Here is a 26,766-nt window from a genome sequence, read left to right on the forward strand (position 1 = left end):
TTGAAGTGCCGAAGAGACCCAGTTGCCTTGGTAACCAGGCCTCCCTGCGTGACAAGCCTGTGCTACTTACTAATTACAGAGGAAAAGATCAACAGTCAAGCTTGGCCCCTTCTGCCTACTATGACACCAACGGTTTAAGAAAGCATACCTTCTTTTTGGCCACTGCTCATGACTATTTAGCTTACTGGAATGGCAAGTGAATCAGAAGATTAAGCCATATAAATTATCTATAATAAACCACTGTACCTTTGTTGGAAATGCAAGGTAAGTCAAATGCTATTGTTGCATTTATGTTCGCCCTTTCAATTCTGATGCCAAGCAGCATTACTTCTTTCCATATAGATTCACAACATAATCCAATTTTAAAAGAACCCATTATTACAGAATGCTGTGGAAGAGAGATTGTTGATCACTCTGCTTAAGAGGAGAAAAGCAACTGGAATTTCTCCAGAGACTCTTCTTCTGTGTCGATATTTCTCATTAAATAAACTGCTGACTTCCAGCTTTTTGAATATCTATCCGCTCCTGGTCTTACCGGAACATCACGTAACCCTGCTTCTTCTTTCTAAAAGGTCTAAGTTCTTTTGGTCTGATGATTACTAAATAGTCCTTCAGAATCTGAGAATGGAAATGGTTGCCCTCTACAGGTCCATAAGTGTTATTTCCAGCTTGTAAGGACTGACTCAGTTTTCATTTTCTGCTTTGAAAGAAATCATTGAAAGGGAAAAACATTTGACAATTAAAAACTCATTCAGCAGATGACTAGTAGACAATATTGTTTAAACTCTTCTATTACTAAATGTTACTTTTCAGACAAGGAGGCTCACATAATTCTTGACAAATTAAACTGTACATACTAAATACAGTATGTCTGTTCAACATTACATATTTGAACTCATATAAATATAAAAACACTTAACAATTCTGCAATTCAGCATTTGATTCATGTTATGCCCATCAATGAGATCTTTTATTGCAGCTTCATTCATGTAACAAATTCCTTGAAATGATCATCCTCATTACTTCATTGGTTCCTACAAAAAAAAACATTTCTTGATTATCTTTATGATAAAAAGTTCAGAAATTAAGCAAATACACCTAATGGGAACTGAATTCTATCCTTCCATCCGTCCATTTTTAGAACCTGCCTGTCTAGTAATGGGCTCTGGGCAGTCAAGAGCTTATCCCAGCTGCACATCAGTGCAAGGTAGGAAGCAATCATGAATGGCAGAGTTTCCATCCAGTTGGGCACACTTGATGCAAGATGGGACCCAAATACGAGGTGTGGCAGAAAAGTAATGAGACTGGCAACACTGCAAGCGATCTGGCAACGCTGCGCTGTTGTCCTTGATAAAGCACGTGTATCAGTACCCTCCCATAGCTCAGTGCGAGTTTCAACTCCTTCCGTTAACTACGTGATTTTTGTGACTGCTATTAGCGAAGCTGTGTTTTTGGTTGTGCGTCACGCAAAATGGAACAGCGGAATTTGGAGCAACGTTGTGCCATTAAATTTTGTGTTAAGCTTGGAGAATTGGCAAGTGTGACGTTTGAAAAGTTAAATCAGGCCTATGGGGAACATTCTTTATCCCGAGCTCAAGTTTTTCAGGGAGGCCTTCAACTCGAAAACCAATGAAAACATCGAACGTGTGAACACTCTTGTGAGATCAGACTGTCATTTAACATTAAGAATGTTGAGTGAACAATTAAATTTGAACAGATTTGCCGTTCATCAAATTTTGACTGAACATTTGCACATGCGAAAGGTCTGTGCCAAAATGGTGCCGAAAAACCTCACAATTGAGCAGAACAACAATCGAAAAAACGCATTCCTGTGGTTCCCCAGCCCCCTTATTCACCTGACCTCAGTCCGTGTGACTTTTTCCTTTTTCCTAAACTGAAAAATGTCCTCCAAGGACGTCATTTCGGGACTTTAGAAAACATCCAAAAGAGTGTAACGGATATGCTGAAGACCATACCGGTTGAAGACTTCCAGTGCTGCTACCAACAGTGGGAACAACGTCTCCATCGGTGTGTAGCTGCCCAAGGGAACTACTTTGAAGGGGATAACATTGATGTTTGAAAAAAATAAAAACTTTGGTAAATAAAAAATCAGTCTCATTACTTTTCTGCCACACCTCGTATTACCAGAATTAAAAAAAAAAACAAAAAAACTACTTTTTATAAAACCTACAGCAATCCCCTTTTAGTCACCTTGAAAATACTCTCCTTGAAACGTGTCCCACAGCTTCTCCTATTCCTGTACTTCTCTTTTATTACCTTGTCTGCGTTCTCTCCCTGGATTTCAAACACAGTAGCAAATTTCTTTCCTTCAGTCTCAGTTTTATTTTACAAACAAAAACAAGTCACAGAAAGGGAGATCTAGCATATACGGGGGTTTGGTGGGGTGTGAGAAGCAAACAAGCAAATTGTTTTTGAACAAATACTATTTGACACACAAACGTAGTGTTGTGCAGGTGCTTTCTCACTGCACAAAATCCAGTTTTGGGTGCACCGCTTCTCTAAACATTTCTTCTCTGATACTTTCTAGTAGACGCTTCATGACTTCAATGTAATGTGGCCGATTAACATTCTGTCTACTGATAGCAAGCCCTTTATGAACAAGTCTGTCAATATCAAAAAAAGGCGATCAGCGTTCGGCCTTGAAAATCTACTATGGTGACTTGTGGGGATATCTCCCAAGTCACATGTGATATTGTAGAATAAACGTTAGGTGCACTCAGTCACCTCAGCACAATGGTACTCGATGGACTGATTAACCAGACTGTAGACATACAGTACCTAGCAGAATATTTGGTAACTATACCCAATTCCAGGAATTTTTGGGTCCTCCTTTGTACACATTCATACAGAACAGATTTTGAGCTGCCAATATAATAAAAAAGCAAATTCAAACACACATCTTTATTCTCATTCAAACCAGGCTAATTTAGCATTTCCAGTTAACCTAAACTGCACATCTTTGGGGATTTTCTTTTTCTACAGCTGACCTTCTCCATCATTTCTCAAGTATTAAATGTAACTTTCCAAAATGTCAGTTACACTCTGTTTTGGAATTGAATATTTATGTACACCCTTGAAGAAAGTTTCTTCCTTCTGTTCCTGTACTCAAATCACATCAAGTCAACTACCCTTTACGTCATTCATATGTTCACTCCCTACTGATAAACTTTAAGTTGTCTGTGATTAACTATTAATATACAGAATGTGTTACTCTTTATAATGGCAAACCTTTGCCAGCAGCACAAGATCAAATGTAAATTATTAAGAGTTTTGATCATTTCCGTCTTACCTTCCAATATCTGATGCACCCTAATGTCCCGAACAAATTGCTGAACGGCATAATCCTTGAGGTATCCATAGCCACCATGCATCTGCAGGGCCTGGTTACAGATCTGAAAAGGAAAAAAATAACATTTTCATCAAATACATCAATTTATAAATGGACCATCAACACAGCATGTAACTTCCAATTACAGGTCCTCCTGTTCTGTCTAGCTATTGTCCGTCCATCCATCCATTCATCTATAGGGATTGGAGTACTATGCATAAACTAGCTCTGAATCGGACACCAACCCATTACAAGACTTTCACTTTCTCTGCCACTGAAATGCTTCATATTATTCCCAAGAATCTCAAAAAAGCTTCAAACCAGTTTTTAACCCAGCTGTTGAGGACCAGACCTCAATGAACAAAAGCTGCAGCTATGGCAATTCATAAGGGGAATGGGTATGCTCGAGGTCATTATAGTATGTGTAATCTGAGTATACATTCAAACCTACCACACTTCAATGGACTACATCAGGTATTGTGTCTCTCTTGTAAGCACAACTTCTTAAGATAAAGCGGCTGAAGCTAGAATGTGTGCCAGTGTGCCCCTGAATTTGCCCTGTGACAGACGTACACACTATTCAGGTACAGTTACTGTAGTTTGCCCAGTGGCACTAGCGTGGACAGTCTTTGTGATCGTAATCTGGATGAATAGGTGGACTGGTCAAATAAATGACAAAACATTTAGCCATATTTAAAGAAACAGAATGTCAGAAAAACCACTCATGCTTACCGCAAAACATTCATCCGTGGCAAACAACTTAGCCATGGAACACAACGTAACAGCGTCCTCCCTGTCTTCCTGCAGGGCTAGGGCAGCCTGACGTACCATTAGACGAGAGGCCACTAATCTTGTGGCCATTTGTGCCAAAGTGAACTGGAGGAACTAAGAGAGACAAATAAAACTGGTAAGAGATGAAAAATCACTTTTGAACTACACTGCAATGAGTCAAAAGCAAGTACCAACAATTATCAAGCTAATAAATATGTAGAAAACACACACCAAATCAGGGATCAATAAAGTACCTATTATATAGTGCTTTTGCTATCTATCCATCTTTATATTTAAAAAAGGGCAAACTGCAAGCAGCTTACTGTTTGACCTTCTTTGCATTTTAGCCACCTAAGACACAGTAACAGTGGTCCAGTTTATACGAATATCACCATGGCAGAAAAGGTTCACTTGATGAACAAATTAAAAGGTGTGTGTCGACGGATGCTCACATCCACCGCTGGCTTGCCAATAAATTGTTGATAAAGGAAAGGATTTAATTACAGCTGTTCATATTAAGAACCCATTTGGACAGTGGCTACAATATTGTCCTTGTGAAACTGAGTGGTCAGCATGGCATATTATGCCACATGTAGCCCATAAATAGATTTACATTTGGAAAATGCTGGCAACAGTGAATAGTGTAATATTCTTGCATGTTCATTATTTGGGGAAGGATCAAATGACTGCAGGAGCTATGGATAGAGCTGCCAGGGAAGAGAAAAAGAGGAAGGCCTAAGCAAAGGCTTATGGGTGTAGTGAGAGAGGACATGCAGGTGATGGGTGTAACAGAACAAGATGCAGAGGACAGAAAGATTTGGAAGAAGATGATCTGCTGTGGCAATCCCTAAGGAGAGCAGCCGAAAGAAGAAGAAGATCAAATAACCGTGGGAGCTAAGGATAGAGCTGCCAGGGAGAAGAAAAAGAGGAGGTTTATGGGAGTGGTGAGAGAGGACATGCAGGTGATGGGTATAACAGAGCAAGATGACGAGGACAGGAAGATATGGCAGAAGATTATCCGCTGTGGCAACCCATAACAGGAGCAGCTGAAAGAAGAAGAAGATCATCAAATGACCGTAGGAGGACCTGCTGATTATTCAATAGACCATTACACCTTCATTATCAATGTCCTTCACCAGCTCATTCAATGAATCACCATGAATGGGGATTCTATTAACAACTTCTAATTGAAATATTACACCGAGGACAATAGGATATACATTATATACCTTTTTGTGGCACTTGGTGCTAATTTCTAACAGGGCAACGTTTAACCACATATAACTGTCACCTGTTAAAAATGCTTTTGATATGCTATCAAAGTCTCTGTTTAGTCTCTCTGACAAAGCATGTATGGAGGGTCACACAGTGCATGCCACTCTGTGCCATAGGATACCAATGAACACTGGTATGATTGTATAAAATGATGCCTAGCTGCAGGCATTGCTAGTCACAGTGTTTTTTCAATACAAATGTGTTTACAAGAACCACTATTCTACACAAATAAATCTTTGTTTTGTGATCATTTCAGAATAACTCTTCTAGTTATATGTCATACCGTATGTTCTATGCGCTTACTTTCAAGAAAACAGAACAAATGCTTTAGGATCCAGCATACTGGATAGATGTCTCAATTAAAAATGGACAAGATCCTTTACTAAAAAAAAAAGCAAGAAAGTGTCTAAAGCCAACATGAAGACATTGTCTCTTCATAGCAATGTTACCTGGCTATTGGACAGCGGTTCTCCAAATTGCTTTCGGACTTTAAGATGATCCCTTGCAAGAAGAACAGAAGCGTGTGCTGCACCCAAGGAGCAGGAGGCTGTGAGCATCAGAAAAACAAAAAATTAGATGATGACAAATATAAAGTAAAGTTTCATACTAATACTTATATCTCCAGATGGCTGTAGAGGGAGACTGGTGGAGGTGTGAGACAGGACAATCCATATTGGACGGAATATTGTTGTGTATTTAATAAAACATTCACTCAATATTGAAACCTGTTTATTACAATTAGAGGTCATTGCATTCTGGAAGTATTGGGGTCAAGGTACAAACAGCACTGGATGGGGTGTTAGTTCACCCCACAGCATATACACATTCATTAAGAATACAGTTCTCTTTTATGTAATCTTACAACTACTGAGATAGCTTAACTGGTTAATTAAAGGACTTCCATAGTATGAGGCTGTAAGGTTTCACACAATAAAAGTATAGAAAAGTTAGTACAGTGTACAAGGTGAGACACAAAAATAAACAGACTGGGCTTGGGGCTTTCCTGGAAAACCATCTGGAGGTTGGCCGGAAGTGAATCATAGAACTATATCCCCTCAAACTGCCGACCAGCTAGGTATATCCTGTGAATAGCCCAGTCAGTATTTCCACAACAATCACTACACAAGTTGCCGCAATAATGTTGGGTGGAAAAAAATCGAACAGCAAATCAACATCAAATTTCTAGTGAATTTTCTCTTTTTCCATTAAGAAGTTTTTGACAAAGACATTGCTGTCCTCGATCATCCTTCCTATTCCCCAATCTCCCAAGAGATTTTGACAAGTCCTGCCCTCCTCTCAAACATTTACAATCATGCCCATGATCCAATCACTTCTCAGTTGTATGAATGCTATTGTCAGACACAGTTCCTGCATTCTCAGCTCCAAACAGGGTCAGAAATAAAAGACAAAAAGTAGATGACAAAGTAGAACGTCGTAAAGAGGTTCAAAAAACTTTGGTGGGATGCACATGCAGAGCAGGTTAGAGATAATGAAAGTACTTAAATTCGAAAGTCTCAGAAAACTGATAGTAAAGATTGCAATAGCGCTAACAAACAGAAATAATTACTTGGTGAAATAAAAGAACAGTGAAAAGAGATCGAATATATGGACATTGGTGATATGACAGAAGTATGTAGATATTGTTAGGCTTTAAACTTGTAGATCATCTAATTCGTGTTGCCATCAGGGAAAAGTAGTTTCTTACCAATGAAGAGGCTTATCTGCGAGAATTAAAAGATATAAAAAGATATGTTTGGTGAAAGTGAAATCCACAGACGCAAGCAGCAGATATGCAAAATAGCTGGCGCATAGCGTCCACCCAGGGGTTGGCGAGCAAAGCGAGCAGAGCCCCCTAGTTTGTGTATATATATGGCCGACAGCCGGGGTCCATGACTGGCTGGGATAGCCCTTTGTTAAATGCTCAGGGGGAGCAGCCATGGACTGTGCAATACCTCCCCCTGGATGCTAGATGGCAGCCTTCCTGGTCTGGAGCGGTGCCTCGGTTTCCCACAGGGCTCCATGGGAATTGGAGTTGGGTGCAGCCCTGTTGGGTGCCGCCAAGGGGGGGGTTCAGCTGTATCCTAACTACAGGGTCACGGGGGTCTGCTGGGGCCAAAGCCAGCCCACCGCAGGGCGCGCACACACACACACCAAGCACACACTAGGGACAATTTAGAATCACCAATGCACCCAACCTGCATGTCTTTGGACTGTGGGAGGAAACCAGAGCACCCGGATGAAACAGGAAGCGAACCCAGGTCTCCTAACTGCAAGGCAGCAGCGCTACCCACTGCGTCACCGTGCCGCCCTATATATATATATATATATATATATATATATATATATATATATATATATACACATACACAGTTGTGCTTGAAAGTTTGTGAACCCTTTAGAATTTTCTATATTTCTGCATAAATATGATAATTAATAATAACATATTATATTTTTGTCTCATTTGTTTAACTGGTTTCTCTTTATCTACTTTTAGGACTTGAGTGAAAATCTGATGATGTTTTAGGTCATATTTATGCAGAAATATAGAAAACTCTAAAGGGTTCACAAACTTTCAAGCACCACAGTATATATAGTGGTGGATGACTGGGGCACTACAAAATGATGATCGGAGATCATCTGGAGCACATCAGGGTGCAGTATAAAAGAGGCCGCGTCACTCCGTTTGGGGAGCCTTAGTCAGGATGTGGATGACAAAGCTTGCTGGGAGAGAACTGGAGGCATCAGAGAAGAATGAAAGAAGAAATAAAGAGAGAGAAAAAGGGAATGAGCAGTAGTCTTGTGCTTGCTAACTATGTACTGTGCTCTGAAGTGGGGAGCAGGAAATACAGCTGCCCCACGAGAAATAAAGAGTGCCATTTTGCACTTGTGTCTCTCTGAGCCTGCCTTGTGTCTGGGTTTGGGGAGCTGTACAGCCCACGTACATATACATATATATGGTAGGTGACCAGATTGCGATTCAGACCTATGGATATTATATCTATTCCACCACAAAGCCCACTCATAAACAATCTGCAGTTAACCAAACAACTAGGATGATGAAGAATAACCAGCATACTAGAGAGATGAACCCACAAAGATGCAGGGAGAAAGTGTAAATTCCACAAAGACAGTAAGCTAACTGTGGGACTGGAAATTAGACCTTATAGCCTTGAGGCAGCAGCTTTAACAACTAGACCACTATGCCATCCACTGTGCGGCAAAATAAGAATTCCTGTCAGAATTAGTACCACCACTACAGTTATTGACTTAATTCTAGGATTGAAGGTTATGAGTAAAGACTGAAAGAGTTGAAAATTTTCAAATTATGCAGAGAGAAATAAAGTTATAAAATGACCAGCATGTTAAAAATTACAATGAGAGTAAGCTTTTATTTTGAAATCTGTCCTACAAGAAAGAACATCAGGGCAATTGGTTAAGTGTAAAAGTCCATAAAGGAGTTGTTTTAAACTGTTCAGGTAAGAGGCCTTTAGGCTTCTAGTCTGAGATCTTCTCAAACAGTACAGAAGTGAAGTGCATGCTGGGCAAGATAAAACGTGACGCAGAACTTCAGTTTTGTTGTTTTATACTTTTGATTACTTAGCTGGGAATCTCCAAAATGCCAACATGGCTTCTGATGACCATAAACATAATTTACAAGTGAAAGCTTAAAATGCAATACCCTTCTCTAATTATTTTGGACTGTCCATTCCTTGTTTAAATGAGGTCCCTTAAGTGCACTTGAGGATGCTCAGGTGAATTTCTCAATTGCTGGCAAAAAGCAAAGGTTTGGAAATAAAAGGTAATACCAGCCTGCCATTAATCCCACATATTGGGACCTCTCAGTGCCCTCCAAAGACCATGTATAAAAAGTGCTGTAATTTCTACATGGTGTGACAGAAATGTATGCAAACACCCTTAAATGAAAGTCTGTATCATGCCTGAATTGTTTTATTTGTATTTTACACTATGGAGCAGAGGGGTAAATCAAGGACAAATGAGTCTTTGACCCAAACATTATAGAAGGCACTGTAATATGGACAGAGGTAAAGGTAGGAGGTTAAAAGGTGATGGGTATATGGCTGGTTTTGCCATTTCTTCTTCTCTTCCATTAAGGTTGGGTTCTTAGCACGATAAAACAATGTCACACCAACATTAGGAAATGTGTCTTTGTAGAAAGAAATATAGATACATTGAACAAATTTAAAATAGAACATGTGGAACTCTCAAATACTAACTCAGTGTTACATCAGATATGTGAGGTGATAAGAAAAAAGGAGCCACTGGCTAAACGGACTTTAAAAAAAACTGTTCTTATATTATAACAGACACACTCTGTGCATTCCAATTATGTGAAGGAAGGAATAAATAATTGCCCTGGTGCCTTATGATCAAGGTACGCTTTATTATATTAAAAAAACTAACCAATTACACAGAAAGGATGACAGAAGAGTTTAGATGGTCTATGTCCCTGTCCATGTTGGGGCTTCTTGTCGTTGTTTTATATGTTCTTTGCGTTTAGATAGAATGGCTTACCCATGAATAACGTGGTCACTTTGGAAAACCAATCATATTTGACTAATGACTAAGAGGATGAAACGGTAACAGACACTGCATGTGTAGTGAAAGAAAAGGGCTGGACTGCATACTCCCTTGAGGAATCGCTGCTTTGTGTTTTCATCACTCTCCTTATTGGTTTATTGATTTGACTTCAAAATGAATTGGGCAAATTATGTGGTTTTTCTAATTTAAGAGAGAGCATGCCAACCCAAGTCGGGTATATCCCATGGGACATGCAGCAGAATGTCCTTGGAAAGAGTGGCTCAGTTTTAATAAAGGCAAACCGCTAGTATAATCTACTGAAGGTTTACTACTACATCATTATGTGTATGAGAGATCACCCACACACCCCAGCTGTCAATCCGGATGAGCACCAGCTTTTGTGGTTTGTATTTGGTAATAAAATGTTTTATTTAATGTTATGATTTTGACTTTGCTTTTAAAAGGTCAATTTCAAACCTCCACTCTTCTTCACTGTATTTGCTTGCAAATCATTCTAAAATGTTTGACATATGTAGGAAGCATAACCTTCAGTCCCATATTTGATTAATTCAATAACAAGAGGTGACTCAGTTTTTGAATGATGGGGTACAATTATCATTTAAAATGTCTGCTCCTTACCAATGTCATGACCTCATGTAATAGGTCCAGATTTAATAGAATTCTTAACACTTTAATGTAATAAAACCTTTTCATTTATCTATCCATGAATTATATGAACTTGCCTTTTTCTACCCAGGGTCACTAATTGCCATGGCCTATACAAGCAGCATCAGGAAAAAAACTCTGGAGGGAACACCAGTCCACAGTAGAGCACACTAATACTGGCCATAACGACACCATTCATCCATCCGCTCATTTTACAAACTTTATTTATTTTCCTACTGTATTGCAAAGACCCTGTGGTGGGCTGGCACCCTGCCTGGGGTTTGTTTACTGCCTTGCGCCCTGTGTTGGCTGGGATTGGCTCCAGCAGACCCCCGTGACCCTGTAGTTAGGATATAACGGGTTGGATAATGGATGGATGGATGGATTGCAAAGACCTATTACATTTGTGATGCACTACCAGTAATTGAGACAAGTGACTTTTAAAATAATCAAAGGTATTTCTCACTAGGCCTGGGATGCAGAGCTCTGTAGCATATTAAGATATCCCTGTGTGTGTTAGCTGCGTATTTGTTTGCTTTTTAATTTTTTTTTTTATAATCTTGCTAGTGACTTACCTGGTTTCAGGTAATCTTGAAGTTTGAACTCTGGGCCAAGCACTCACTGCATACAATTCAAATTCTTTGCCCATGTCAGTGTGGGTTCAAATCCAAACCCCCCCTAAAAAAAAGCCCTCAATACTCTGATTTTTCAACTACTTGCAGGCAAAATGCATTTTAAGGTAAGTGAAGACTGTACTTGTATGGGAATACGCCCTGCTAAATACTGGTTTCTTATTCACGGTTGATTCCTGTTTTGCACCTGATGTTATTAAGATACACAAACCACCCTGTGATTCTATACTGGATTAAGAAGGTTCAATAACGGAAGGATAAATGAACACATGATAAATTATCTTAAACTTTCCCATACAAATTAATTGAGTGACATAATGACTTTCAAAATATACATTAAATAACAGATTGACAAGCTGACATATAAAAAAATAAGGGAAGCAGATACTGTGTTCACGTGCGTTCAGAGTACTCAGAGCTCCAAGTTATGATGTTTCACCATCTCACTTTAGTGTTTTCACGTTAATATCCAGTCAAATTGTTTGGAGAGATGCAAAGTTGCTACTGATATGTTACTTGGTATGTTACAAAAATCTATAAGGTGAACTTTATATTTTATAGAGCAAACAATGAGATTCAACCACAAAAATGGCTTTTTGGGCTTGGCAGATTATATTTTTTATTGTATACCACTGACTAAGGTGAAGGGTCAGCGTTACATCACAACTCTGGGAGTTCGGGTAGCTTGGTTTTCTCCAAATTGTCCAACTCCTAGCTCCAAGTTTATGGATGCAGCAAGAGCACAATGAACCAAATTTGCTCATAGTCAAGCTCACCAATGTTTATGCGGCCCCCATTAAGTCCCTTCATGGCAATTAGGAAGCCTTGGCCTTCCTCTCCAAGTCTGTTAGCCACTGGCACAGCACAATCTTCAAAGATTACAGCTCGAGTGGGTTGTGAGTTCCACCCTACCTGAAGTGGGGAAAAAAAGATTATATTTATAATTATAGTTTGATATTCAATATAAACACTTTCATGTGTAATTTAGACTCCACTTTGAATTCATAAAGCATTCACACCCCTTCACGTTTTCACATTTGGTTATGTTGCATTTCATCCTGATGCTAAAATCATTTAAACATTTAATGCTTTCAGAGCCTTTACTCAGGACTTCGTTCAAGCACAATGTGCCTTTTACTGAGGAGAGGTTTCTGTCTGGCTAGTCTGTCACAAGTGTTGCAGTGTTGGTTGTCCTTCTAGAAGTTTCTCCCATCTTCACGCAGGTTCTCTGCAGGTCAGCCAGAATAGCCATAAGGTTAAAGGTTACTTCTCTTACCTAGGACCATGATTGCTCATTTTGGCCTGGTGGTGGGCAACTGTAGGGAAAGTCATGGATGGTTTCAAATTCTTCCATTTAAGAATTATGAAGACAACTGGGCTCTGAGGAACCTTTAGTTTGTTGTAGCCCCTCCACAGATCTGTGCCTGAACAAAATCCTGTCTCTAACCTCTGCAGGCAATTCATTGGACTTCTCAGCTTGGTTTTTGCTCTGCTACACATTGTCAGTTGTGAGACCTTCTAAAACCAGGTGTGTGCCTTACTTCCTCAGGTCTAATCAATTGAATAAATCAGGTGGACCCCAAACAACATATAGGAACATCTCAAAGATGATTAATAGAATGGTATGCACCACAGTCAGATTAAAGGTGTTATAGCAAAGGGTCGGAATAGTTGTGTCTAAAATTCCAAAATCCAGTTTTCATTTTGTCATTCTGGGCTACTGAGTGTTGTCTGATATTGTTGTTTGATATGGGGAAAATTAATTTAAAATATTTTAGCACAAGGCTACAAAATAGCAAAATGTAAAAAAGTAAAGTGTCTGAATACTTTCTGAATCAACTGCATACTAAAAGCTCATATCCTGTGCTTCATTTCAATTCCAGTATATCTGGATAGAGGAGCCACTCTAATAACAATTGAATAGCGGTCAAATACTTATGGACCACACTGTATATAGATAAGATTATAAAAAGAGAGGATGCTTTATTCTTTGAACAGAAACAAAATTCAACTCCTTTGTCTTTTATTTTTATAGTACAATGTTTTCAAGGAGCAGAAACCTTTCTGCTGGAGGGGCTTCACTTGGCATTTTATTCAGCAGGGAACTCATCCCAAATCACAATTTAGATTCTTCATTCTTTCACTTTTAGGGAAACAAGAATAAATAGTACAGACATTTTAAACAGTTCATCTAAGAAACATTCTTGAGGATAAACTACACCTCTTCTTGGCAGGCACCTTCTCAACAATAAAGGTCAGTGTGAATCACAGACTCCAGGTACAAACCTAATTCACTTGGTATTTCCAGTTCATACAAGTCCAATAGTCAAAATTTTGTAGATTCTACAATTTTTTTTGGCAACTACTTTACACACAGAATAGTAATAACATTTTTCTTAGTAATGTTCCTGTGAGAAAATTTTGCCAATTAACTGGCAATTAAAATTTTGGGTTATGGGAAAAAAACCATCACAGATATGCATTAGGCAGAATGCCCAAATGCCACACTAGCAGTGATTAGGCCAGGACTCATTTCATTAAAAAGAAAAAAAAAAGTGTCACCTTTTTTTCTTTTTTTCCAAAACTGAGACCTGGCGTTCCTTTTTCCACCACTACGCACGAAATCCCTTTGGCTCCTTTTTCTCCTGTCCGGCACATCACCACATAAATATCTGTATCACCACCTCCACTGATGAATGCCTGAAAATAGAACCGACCAAGACTAAAATGCAAAAAAAAAATAATCAAATCTCAATAAAAGTTGGTCTGGCACATAGATTTGTGTGCAAATTCTGGGTGCAAGCACTTTTATAGAAACATTAGAATTCTTCAGTATCACATAAACTTAATCACACCACCTATTCTATATATTACAAAATATTTTACAGTTCTCCTAGTTCATATTAGAACATAGAGGTTTTTGATGAGAATAGGCCACTCAGCCCATCAAAGCTCACCAATCCTGGCCACCTAATTTCTTGACAAGTCACATTTTGATGGTCCCTAAATGCCTGCTCTCTTCCAGACTACTTGGTAATTTATTTCATGTGTCTATGGTTACCTGTGTAAAGAAATACTTTCTAATGATTGTGCAAAAGGTATCCCTTAACAAGTATCCAACTGTTTCCTCGTGTTCCTGTTCAACTCATTTCAAAGTAACAGCACAGCAATTATTTATTTTCATAATTTTAAACACTAATCATGTCACCACCTAATCTCAGTTTGCTTAAACTGAAACAGTTCAACTCCTTTAATCTTTTCCCCACACTACTACTCATACTAGGACTTTGCCGCCGACCCCTGGCGCCCCTTGACGCACTGCTGACAGTCCGTCCCTGGGGGAACAGCCGCGTTGGGAGGAACGGGGGGTCCCGTGCACACCTCCCCCCCAACAGTTTCCGCCCCGCTCAACACTGGGAAGGCGGTCTCCTGTACGCCACATTTCCCACGCCCGGGTAGGGGCGGGCGGGTATTCAGCGCTGGGCTCTTCCCTCTTCACTTGCCGTTACTGAGGGAATCCTGGTTAGTTTCTTTTCCTCCGCTTAGTAATATGCTTAAATTCAGCGGGTTGTCACCTCTGAGCTGAGGTCTGGAATCAGTCTAGATGCTCTCCTCTTGACTTATTCTACAACTGCTATGTCTTTTGTAGCTCAGAGACCAAAACTGCTTGTAGTACACCAGGTAAGGCCTCACCAGTGCGTTATAAAGCCTAAGCATACCCTTCTTTGACTTGTACTCTACACATCAGGGGCGATATATAACAATGTTCTGTTAGGGTTCTTAATGGTTTCTGTACACGGTAGGCTTGTTGCTAGTGACGGGTTTACTATGACTCCTAAGTTCCTCTCATAAAGAGTACTTTCAAATTTTATCATTGTGTGTTCAATTGTTTTGTGTTTTGTATTTGTAATCAATTTAGTCCACTTTGCAGAGATTGTTTTCATTTTGACATTAAAGGGTCTTTTTCTGTTGATCAGTGTTGAAAATGTGAAATTAAACCCACTGTGATTTAATGTTGTATAACAAAAAATATGGAGTGAATGCTTTTAATAGACACTGAATATTACTGTATTTGTAATGGGATTATTTATGTAATAATCCATCCATTTTCCAACCCGCTGAATCCAAACATAGGGTCACGGGGGTCTGCTGGAGCCAATCCCAGCCAACACAGGGCACAAGGCAGGAACCAATCCTGGGCAGGATGCCAACCCACCGCAGATTTATGTAATAATTTCTTTGTTATTTATTTAATTTTGGCACAAATGGTATTCCATACCTATACTCCCAAGACCAATTATATTTAGAAATGAAGAGCAGGGTATTATCTAGAGATCTTTTCATGATTTCAAAGTGTGCATTCATGCCTGCATGAAACTAACATGAAAGGAAGGCTTTTCTAATATTAGTTCAGTAATCCAAATCTACACACATTGCACACAATACACCAGTGGACCTCTAAATAAATTTTAATGATGAGTAGACTCTCTCTTCTTGTTAGGTCAAGACAAAAAAAAAAAGAGTAAATCACTCACCTTAGAACCATTAAGTATGTAATGATCCCCCCTACGTTTTGCAGTAGTTAGCAAAGAAGCTGCATCACTGCCACTTCCTGGAGCAGAACACAAAGAAACAGACAATGGAAAACAACAGGTGAGGAAATTCAGCTGTACCAACATGAAGTATTTTGAGCCTCTTAATGTTTTGGATAGTTTCTGACTTTCTTTTTTAATTCTAATAATGCTGAATTTTGGAAAGTACTTGGCACTTTCCAATCCAAGGAGAAAGTCATGGCAGTTGGTTACAGCCCTCTTGAACTCTGGCAACTTAACATTACACAAGACCAACTAATGACCATATATCTTGTCAGTATATGACTGCTAGGTGCCTTTACACTACAAAAATGGATCTGGATCAAATGCCACTGTCAACATTTGATTTTGAATAGATTCTACTTGAAATTCTGTTGACCCAAACAAGAATGTTTCTTGTCTTGAGGCAGTATAGCTATAGATCACTGCGATGGAGCAGCATTTGATTAAGCTCAGATGGCAGCATTAATGCTCTGTAAACCATGCCCCAGGATGTTCTGTACTTTACCTCCATCATATTATATAGACTGTATATGCAGCAACATCACCTACCCTAACATTACCCCAAGCTACTACGTGCACTTGAAAAAATACTGCATTTACTAAAAACTGCAGTGACTGGCTTTTTGAAACCAGACATTTTTATGTGAATTATCTGTTCAGCTCCATAAATGTCACAAGCAATTATTATAAAACTACCAGTAATGGCGCCATGCAGTGAATACACTTGACTTGAGCATTCATAGTTTTCACCCTCTTTCTCTGTACGTTTAGCATTCATTTGCTCAGAGGTTGATGCGCTTGCTGCTTCCTGCGCAGATCTTCTTTTCTCCACTCTAGCGGCCCGCTTCTTCTCTTCTTTCATCGGCATCTTTTCACATTAAGACTGATTTAGTCAGTGTTTGTGTTGCAATTACTTAGTATGTTTTCTTTAATTTATCACTTAAGCTGGCACTTAAATCTTCAGTCTGCCTTAAGAATGATTTAAGATATGAAGAAGAAGGGGAAGTGATGGGGAAGGGATGACAACAGCACCCGTACATATGTGCCACAGGGTCGCCCTGCTGGCCACTGCTGAGAGTTGATTCTACAATAAAATAAAATAAAAAGAGGAATAACCTTGGAGGTCAATCATCACCCTGAAAGTGGATAGTAGACGTCACGTAGTATATGTGTACCAAATTTCAGGTCAATAGGTCAAACGGTTTGCGAGCTACAGGTGATTTAAAATCCTGGACAGACAAACAGCCAGCCACGGTAGCGTATTATATAAAAAGAAAGATGCACTTTATGCAAGTACAGTATATACTAATTATTTAGTCTTATTTCCTGTAAGAGTGTTAAAAGTGGTTTTTCTTGCTGTCAAAATCTATAGTGACCAATGGTAGACCACAAAAAATTACATTGTTTTAGCTCTACTGGATGACAGATTTCTTTCTGTTGATATTTTAACATGGGTGGCATGAAGGCCTTTTAATGAAGGAATAACTGAAGCCCAGAGATGTCACAATGATTAAGGCAAGGTTATGTATGCAACCATGGTGGATTTTGAGAGCATCAGCACAAAAAAAAAAATGGAAGCTGCCCTCATGCCCCAGCCTTACCCGATTTTTAGTTATCTTTTTGAAGCTCTAAACCAAGACATACACATTATCAGAAACTCAGTAGTTCATAACCTAAACTTTGCACCATCTGAACATACGATTTTTCTATTCTCTCTTGCTGGAGCTTGGGTTCTGGACATTGAAAGAAAAGCCCTGATAATACCTTTGAAAAGTACAGGAACATTGCGACTATAGTAATGCATACTGGAGTAAATTACACTCATCACTGACAGTGCGAGATGCTGAACATGATTTTCTTAATAGTTTCTTCAGGTCATTAGAGATAGGACCACTGGTGTATGGTTTATTGTTTCAAGATCACAGCTGACGATACAAAGATCTGGCAAAGCCTACAGCCAATTCCTGTCTTCTTAACAACTGGCTGAAGTCCTTCTGTGGGAAGGACAGCATTGGCTTCTTTAACAATGTGGACCTTTTCTGGGAATGACCACAGCTGTGCAGATGAGATGACCTAAGCTGCATTTAACAAGGGTCCTGCACCTTTACTGACAAGCCAAGTAAGGTAATAAAGTATTTGTGACTGTCTAACTCTTTGTATAATAATACCCAGCATCACATGTTAAGGTCTGTTGAGTCTGGAGTAAGTTTAACTAAAAAGGTACCCAATATCAAGTCCTTAATAATTAATTACTGACGTTACTAAAAGTTAACAGTCTTATATCTAAATAACTGAATTGACATTTCCAGTTGTCCCAAATATTCAAAGCATCATTCATTCCGAGAAAATTAAAAAAGAACTTTAATATTTGTAATTCACTTAAAATGTGCTACATAAATAAGATGTTGCATTAAAATTACTAAATTATCAAACATTTTTTCCGATTTCCAAAAGACATACATGTTTGGAAGACTGTAAAGTATACATTTTAGTAATGTTACATCCATGAATCTGCCTTCAAATGAACTGGCAACTTGTCCAGGGATACTTCTTGCCTTGGAACTCTTGGAACTGATGCTGCCAGTGTAGGCTTTACCTTCCCATGATTCAAAAAATGAACAGTTGGATGAATGATTAAGTATACTGATAATCAAGCAAGCTGTGCAACCATCACTTACCAGGTTCTGTTAAACAGTAAGAAGCAAACTTGTCCATGCTACACAAAGGAGGGCAGAAAGTCTGTCTCTGTTTTTCCTTTCCAAAAGCATCAATCATCCAGGCACACATGCTAAGTTAAAAACAAAACATCACAATCAATCTGTTATTAACTTTATTAATTAATCACCTGTGCAATTTTATCAGCTCAAGCAGAATCATAATTAAACCAATGTAAGTAATACTGTTTCCGGTCAATTCTTGAATCAGTTGGCAGCTTTGTAATTATTTCTAAAAGAGGTCTTAGCTCAAAGCAACACTTGAGTACTGCAACGGAAAAAGGGGTTTTAAAAATGATGTGTCACATTATGTGACTTTTCTAGTGACTTTCAGTCGGAGCCTTCACTTATAACAATATTAAGAGAATCAGAGGCAGTTGGCAGTATGCTTCCATGAAGCCGATTGTGAAATGTGACACACCAAGCATCTCAGTCCAACTAGTCTGAGACTTGCTCTGATAAGATTTTGTCTGGGGGCGGACTCTGTGTGCATGAAGGCGGACAACCAATGAATGCTCATCTGGAAATACAATGCATAAAATGTAGCGATGAGGAACAAGCAACATGTTTTGAACCATGCAAATAAAAAAAGAGGCTCATCTTTCTGATGTCTCGTGTTTTTACATATTAAAACAGAATGGAAAAAAAGAAAAAAAAGGGCAGTGATTGCTGCTGAACTCGCCGCAGCTGTTAACCCTTTGTACAGCCTGGCTACATCAGGCAGCAAACTATTGGCTGTCAGAAAAAGAGGCGAGCACAACTACACTGGAAGACTGGTTATCAGTGGATAAAATAGATGAGGCCAGAGATATTCATTCTTTTAAAGTGACATGGTATAGAGAAGAGGTCAGCAACTGCACGCAGCAAATCTGACAACCTCACGACTAGAAGTTGCGTAATGTTACATTGGCTTAAGAGATCAAATTATAGGTAATCCTCTGAGTCCCAGCACAGCAGAGCAGAAACTATTTGGGAGCAGATGGTCAGAATATAAGCAAGAGCACAACCTGCAATTCCATGCCATAACTAAGAGGAAAACGGCAATTTTTGTCACTTCTGTAGCACATAGACCCCATTTGCACAATACATACCCCAAATATTTTGTATTCTTCTTACCTGGTTCTAATGTTCTAGATATTCCAAGGAAAGCCCCATCGATCTTTGAAAGGCACAGGAACTCTGGGACATTATACAGTACATCTCTTAGAGTTACAGCATATGCTACCGGTTCACATTCCCTTTTGTTGTACATTCATTAGGTGTCAGGCAATATTTTGAGTATTATCTATCTATTTTCCTTTCAAGGCAACTTCACAGGTGAACTTTGCAACATTCACATTATAGACTGACAGACAGAAAGATGTCATCGTAAGAGAAGACACTAAAGAGTCAGAATAACACCACAATTTCCAAAACGAACCAGAAAAGGTGTTGCATTAGACAACATAAAGGTCTAAGAAAAACCAAGCAAAGTTTTGCTGCCTATCTGGACCTTCAAGATGTTTCTAACGAGCCAGTCCGGGAATGTCTCATCTTCAAGAATCAAACAAAACCCCAATTCTTCTCCTTTCTCTGTCTTTTTCTCTTTCTGGCCTCTTCCACCTATCAGTTGAGGCCTTGTCCTGACTCTCCTCCTATCTCCATGTCAAATTAAGCCCTGGAGTTCTCCGAGTTTAAACCACAACCCAAGGCCACATCTGGATTTGTTGCAGAATTCCAACTAGGTTTATGTAAGGCTCTTCCTAACGCCACAAAGCCACAGTGCACTCTCAGAGCCTAAAAGACCACTGTGCCACTTCTGTAGCCCATAAGCATCCAACATCTCTAGGGACAGATTTCCACCTAGTTGTACTGATTTAAGTTAAGGCACAGTTCCATAGGTTCCCCTCTGGAACCATGTGCCTTCATGTGGCCAGGAGGCATTTATAATTTTGACCTTTCCTCCCTTGCCCCACTCTTTTACTTAGCAGAAGGTCAAGGAGCATAGTAATAGCTGGGACATGTGCCCTCTCTGACCTTAGAAAACAAAGTATGTTTCCTCCTATGTCTCATTTCTCTATCTGGCAAGATGTTGCCCCCGCTGAAACCTCTTTTGAAGCATCTATGGCATGCAGAAATCATACCATCTCCCAACAGTCCTAATTTCTGCCCTGGCAATTAGATATGCATTGTTACCGTAAATACTTGCTTCTCTCTATCCGTTAGAACTTGCGCTGGTCCTGTTAATGCCCCGAGACTGTTTCTTGTCATCTATCTCCCTAGCCCTGTCTTACATGCTATACAGAAAAGAAAAACTCCAAACCAGCCAGCATCTGTTTAAGTCCTTCTGCTGCCTCTAAAACAGAACAGCACAGTCTCACCTGGTCAAGCCTTGATTTCCTTCTTCAATAAGAAAACTGTTCAAGCTTAACCCATAATTCTATGCAATATGGTATGCTACCTTCTACAAGCAAAATAAGCACAGCGAGCCAGGGTGATGCCATCCTACTGCATGGTGGGATTTCAGTTTCCTCCCTTCATGTGGGGAATGTGCTGTACAACTAATTTGAAACACCCATGTGAACAGGACCAGTACTCGATTACACAGAGTAAGAACAACACAATCACAAGAAGAACATACAAATGCTACATAGATAGCAGAATTTAGCAGATTTGTGCAGCGAATTTAGATCATTCAATCAGTGGACAAAACAATAAAAACCTTATGCTCATCTGACTTTTTATCACTGATGGTATGGGTGCTATATGAATTATTTTTTTGCAATAGTAAATAAACTGCCAGAGCTGAATATAGTTTTCTATACTGCAACTCAATACCGGCTGGCAGTCTGAAGACAAAGGCAAATGTACACTAAACTCCGAGGATACACTGTTTGAAAACACAAATAGAAATCTACAGCTTCTCACTTGTGAATACTCATATAGGCAGTTGTGCTGACACAGCCTGTGGAGAGGGCCTCAAAAATAATGGAGGTGTCAAGTCGAGACAAACCAGAGCCTCCAACATCAGGCTTTACATAGATGCCTCCAAAACCCAGCTGGGCCGCTTTTCTCATAGTGTCAACTGGGAAGATTTCCTGTAATGAGAAAATTTTACAAAATACACTCAGTGGCAAATTTATTGTGAACACCAGCTCATTAATTCATACAGCCCACTAGTCCAAAACCCCCAATCAAGTGGCTGCAACTCAAGCTATAAAGCATATAGACATGGTCCAGGAGGCTACTTGTTGTTCCGCCACATGTTTGAATGAACGAGATGCATGATCTAAAAGACTTTGATTGGATCGTGATTGTTGATACCAGACATATTGGTTCAGCTGCTCTCCTGGGATTTTTTTAACATATTGTCTATAGACTTTAATAAGTTGCCTCCAAAATAAATACGTGTTCCGCACATGACAAACTGTCACACTAGCCTAAATTCTTGCATTAAGGTTTATTTATTTAATTTACTTAGTCATGTTTACACAAGAAAACATGAAATCTGCCTTCTCAGTTGCATCTAATAACAGACAGAATGGGAGAAAACAGACAAACAGAAACAAGACAGGTTAAGGTAAGGCTGTTAGATCATACATAATTACACATACAAGCATACGAGTTGAAAAAGCACTTACTTTCTGATCCCACTCTGCCATGTGTGGGGCCATTTCATTTGAAGCAAAATCAAATGCCACTTTTTGAAATTCCTTCTGTTCCTCCGTCAATCCCAGGGAAGCTGTTGGAACAACAGGAAAACTTGAAAAGTGGTGCCGAAAAAAGCCTCCATTCATTTTTCAAAACTGCTTATACCAACACAGAATCAGAAGGTGGCTGGTGACTGATCAGAGAAAAGTGGGCATAAGACAAAAAGCAACACTGGATGGAATTCGAGCTCAGCAGAGGGCACATGAAACCTGCACGCCTTTGGGATTTTGAAGGAAATCTTAAGGTAACTGCTGGAACCTTCAGAACATAAAGTACAAACTGAATATATTAAAATATGATCACACACATGATTACATTTATATAAAAACAAATGGAAATAATATAACATCCATCCATCCTTTCAACAACAACAACAACATTTATTTATATAGCACATTTTCATACAAACAGTAGCTCAAAGTGCTTTACATATTAAAGAATAGAAAAATGAAAGACACAATTATAAAACAAAATAAATCCATATTAATTAACATCGAATAAGAGTAAGGTTCAATGGCCAGGGGGGACAGAAAAAACAAAAAAAAACTCCAGACGGCTGGAGAAAAAATAAAATCTGTAGGGATTCCAGACCATGAGACCGCCCAGTCCCCTCTGGGCATTCTACCTAACATAAATGAAACAGTCCTCTTTGGATTTAGGGTTCTCACGGAAGGGCTTGATGATGATGATGGTCGCGTAGACTTCTGCCTTTTAATCCGTCCATCATTGTTGGAGCATCATGAAGCTTTGAGTAGGTGGTGGTGGCGCAGTATCCAACCCGCTATATCCTAACTACAGGGTCATGGGAGCCAATCCCAACCAACACAGGGCGCAAGGTAGGAAACAAACCCCGGGCTGGGCGCCAACCCACTGCATGGCACACACACACACACACCCCAAGCACACTAGGGACAATTTAGGATCGCCAATGCACCTTTGGACTGTGGGAGGAACCCAGAGGAAACCCATGCAGACACGGGGAGAACATGCAAACTCCACGCAGGGAGGACCCGGGAAGCAAACCCGGGTCTCCTAACTGCGAGGCAGCGGCGCTACCACTGCACCACCGTGCCGCCCCATAATATAACGATATTCTCAAATCCATTCTGGCCACAGTGGGATATCTCCTCAACAAGACAGTAAGCAGTTTTGGTCTCCTTATGTCCATGTGGAATTTCTCCATTAATTTTTTTTTCCACATCTCAGAATGTGTTAGATTTACTGCTACCAGCTAACTGGTCAAAAGTGTGTGTGTGTCTGCAATAATCTGGACTAATAAACCGTTCACAGTTGGCTCCTCCCTTGCATCCAATAATGCCAGAATATGCTCCAGCTCTATGTGATCCATGGACACACTAACTGAACAGATGGTTGGTGTGTTACATATAGCACAGTTCATTTAAAACTAAAGCAAATGAAACACTTTTGTAATGGGCTTATGGATTACATGATGAACTTTTTCATTCAAGTCGAATTAACCCAATTAATTGATAAACTCTACTTTAAAACCTATCAGAAATCACAGACAATACTTTATGCAGTAAAGGCTTGTAGAGCTTGAATCCACTCTGAACAGCATTTCATAACTTCTTTCAAAGAGAGACATAATGAATGCGTCCTTAGTCCCCACTTGGCATGCAAGTAGAGAGAGATGTGTAAATCTTTTGTGTTTGACAAGAAATATAGCAAAGCAAAATGATGCTCTTTCTCTTAAGGATATGCTAGTTAAATGATAAAACAGTTGCAGATATCATCAGATCCTTTTGCATCAATGGCAAGCACACTAGCTGTTTATATATATATATATATATATATATATATATATATATATATATATATATATACACACACCATATATATATATATATATATATATATATATACACACACCCATATATATATATATATATATATATATATATATATATATATATATATATATACACCCACTTATGGAAACAATAAATATGATCTCATTAAGAGAGCAGGAAAAAGCCATGATACTGTATAATTCTAACCTTTAGTACGTTTAACTGCAGTTCTTACGTTTTCACTCAATATGCGTTGATGGGGAGCTAACTGCAAACAGTGCTGCCCTGTAACACATTTACAGGCAACAAGGTGCAGTCTTATCTATTTTTCAAACCAGCTGTTATCATCGCAGTGCTGTCAGTAGACTGCAGGTAAAGGTTCCTTATGGTGTCTCTTTTTAAACACGTATCTTTACGGAATGATGAATGTCAAATCTAACAAGAATCGTACAACTTTCTCATAATTCTACATTCGAGTCACTCTCGAAACGCTGTGTTGACGTTCTGCAAATTTAAAAGACCTGCTCCTAGAATTGATTTAGGCTCCACCTGTTATTGTGCTGGAAAGAAGAGGCAGAAAATAGACTGGTGAAAACTGAACAAAGGGAGCAAATGTGCACAAGTATGAAATCTCTAAGAATTCGAATTCAAGTTTTGAACCAATCAGGTTAGATAAATTGAATACGCCCGACTTATTGGCCTATGGCAAGCGTGCATCCCCCCTTCTTCACAGGAGTTCATCGGAATGCTGCAAAAATTACGTTCGTTTCTTTATTTTATTCCACGAAACACATCGATATATGCAAAAGGCGCGTATTTACTACAGTATACAATACAGAACTAAACAATGCGGTCTTGCCACAGCTGTACACCTTTACCAATTTTCACCTAACTCTCACACTGCTACTTTAAGATGTTCAGTTTATACATGTCACAATATTCCATTCATTAAGACGTGTTGAGGGTGGCTGAAAAAAATAACTCACGATCAACACAAGACACGATGCATCTGCGCTGGTTAACTATTAACTCCCGGGCTTTGCAAACATAAGATCCGAATTTGGACCTCAGCAAGGACTTCCCCAGAAGCGCCATAGTTGCACAGAGTCGCTTTTTGAGTTCATAGGTTTATGGGAATCGTAGTTCTAGTCAACCACGTGATAAGCTGAATTCCAGCCATGCAATGTGAAGAGTATTGGGTATTGTAGTTTTTTTTGGATAACCATGGCATTGCCGAGAAATGTATTCTGAGGATTTAATTTTGCTTGACTGTCTTGTTCTCCAGTATTAATTACAGTGCTACAGTGACGCAACTTTTAGTGGATCATTTACACCCCCAGAAACCAGAGCCCAAATCCTTTTACCATACATATCACATACTGCTTCGAGGTTCCGAGGGAAAAAGTCTGGAAAGTTTTCAATTTTACAGTTTTCACAAGCAACAATAACACATTTTAAGCCTGAATTTAACCTACAAAAACCTATACACCTTGATACGTTTTTATACTAAATATAAAGCCTAAAAAGATATAACCCAGAAATTATTGTTGATAGGAAAATGTTTCTGAAATCAGCATTAACAAAAACAAAACTTTTGAAACACCCCTGAGTTGTTGCGTGAAAAAATCTTTTTTGACCAGTGTAATTCCTCTGCTCCTCCTCTAGTAACAGCTTCTCTTCAGTAAGGCACTGCCCTTCTGGGTTTTTAATGGGATTGGTGCTGTTCTGTTCCCTGCTGCTCTGTGCAGGGTTCGGCTGAGTTGTGTTATGGGGTGGTGCTGTGGGTGAGCGCCAAAAAAAAGTACCAGAACCCAAAGCAAATTTCCCAGGGTGGAAGCTACTTTTCTGTAGAGAAAAAATCTCTTCTCGATCATAGCAAAAGAAAAAAAAAAATCTTAAGTGAGGTGAAAAATGTCTAAATCTTATGTGAAGAATTAAACTGCTAGGCTTTATTATGAAGACTATGTGATTTACTGTTGAAAGTGAGAAGATCTTCTTTTAATTAATATTACATTTGTTAAAAATTGTGGCAATATTTTAACATTTTTGAGGCACGTATGTTCGTAGTTTGGCCTTTGTTAGTTAATAACATTCTGCTGATTTTAGAGGCACATCAGACCGTTTTTGCTCTTGAGTCAGTCATATGGTCTTCCTTTTCAGTGTTTCTTGGCTCTTTTCCCAGACGTTGCATTCAATATGTGGTGATGTTTTCACTGCAGGTGTTGTATTAGTACTAACTCTTAACGTCCGACTAGCGTCACTAGTCCGTGAGACACATTCAAGCGAAAGGTTTACTGCAATATGTGCTCATACATATTAATACATTTGAACTTGAACATTGATTATTATTATTACTTAACATTTGACTGACACCTTTATCTAAGATGACTTGCAACATTTGAGAGATACACTTGATTAAATTTATTTTATTTTTCCAATTGGAGCCCAGGGAAGTGAAGTGACTTGGTCATGGTCCTTGGGTTTTGAAGTCCAATGTCACAGTTAAATTTCACTTGTAAAAAATACACGCTGACGTTATCATAAGCATCAACAATACTTTAAACGTGAATACAAATAACTTAATTTCTCATGCATTCATAAAAACTTAAAAACACAGAATATTAATTTGCCTTAAGAATTCTCAATAATGTGTTGTCGGCACTGCTTCAGATTAGATTAGATTAGATTAGATTAGATTAGATAGATAGATAGATAGATAGATAG

At 39.0% G+C, this 26,766-nt stretch overlaps 1 protein-coding gene across 1 annotated transcript; it reads right to left on the minus strand.

Moving 5' to 3' along the window:
* Window positions 1-769: 769 nt before the first annotated feature.
* On the minus strand, window positions 770-25,156 carry acad8 (acyl-CoA dehydrogenase family, member 8). The gene is made up of 11 exons (XM_039764151.1): window positions 25,029-25,156; window positions 22,162-22,262; window positions 21,449-21,618; window positions 18,506-18,615; window positions 15,768-15,844; window positions 13,795-13,932; window positions 12,009-12,144; window positions 5,845-5,942; window positions 4,082-4,234; window positions 3,311-3,413; window positions 770-1,034 (listed from the first exon to the last, which is right to left on the minus strand). The coding sequence occupies exons 1-11, from the start codon at window positions 25,135-25,137 to the stop codon at window positions 982-984; spliced, it is 1,248 nt and encodes a 415-aa protein (XP_039620085.1). The 5' UTR covers window positions 25,138-25,156; the 3' UTR covers window positions 770-981.
* Between the last annotated feature and the right edge of the window lie 1,610 nt (window positions 25,157-26,766).

Source organism: Polypterus senegalus, chromosome 9 (assembly GCF_016835505.1).
Source record: "Polypterus senegalus isolate Bchr_013 chromosome 9, ASM1683550v1, whole genome shotgun sequence".
NCBI classification, from domain to species: domain Eukaryota; kingdom Metazoa; phylum Chordata; class Cladistia; order Polypteriformes; family Polypteridae; genus Polypterus; species Polypterus senegalus.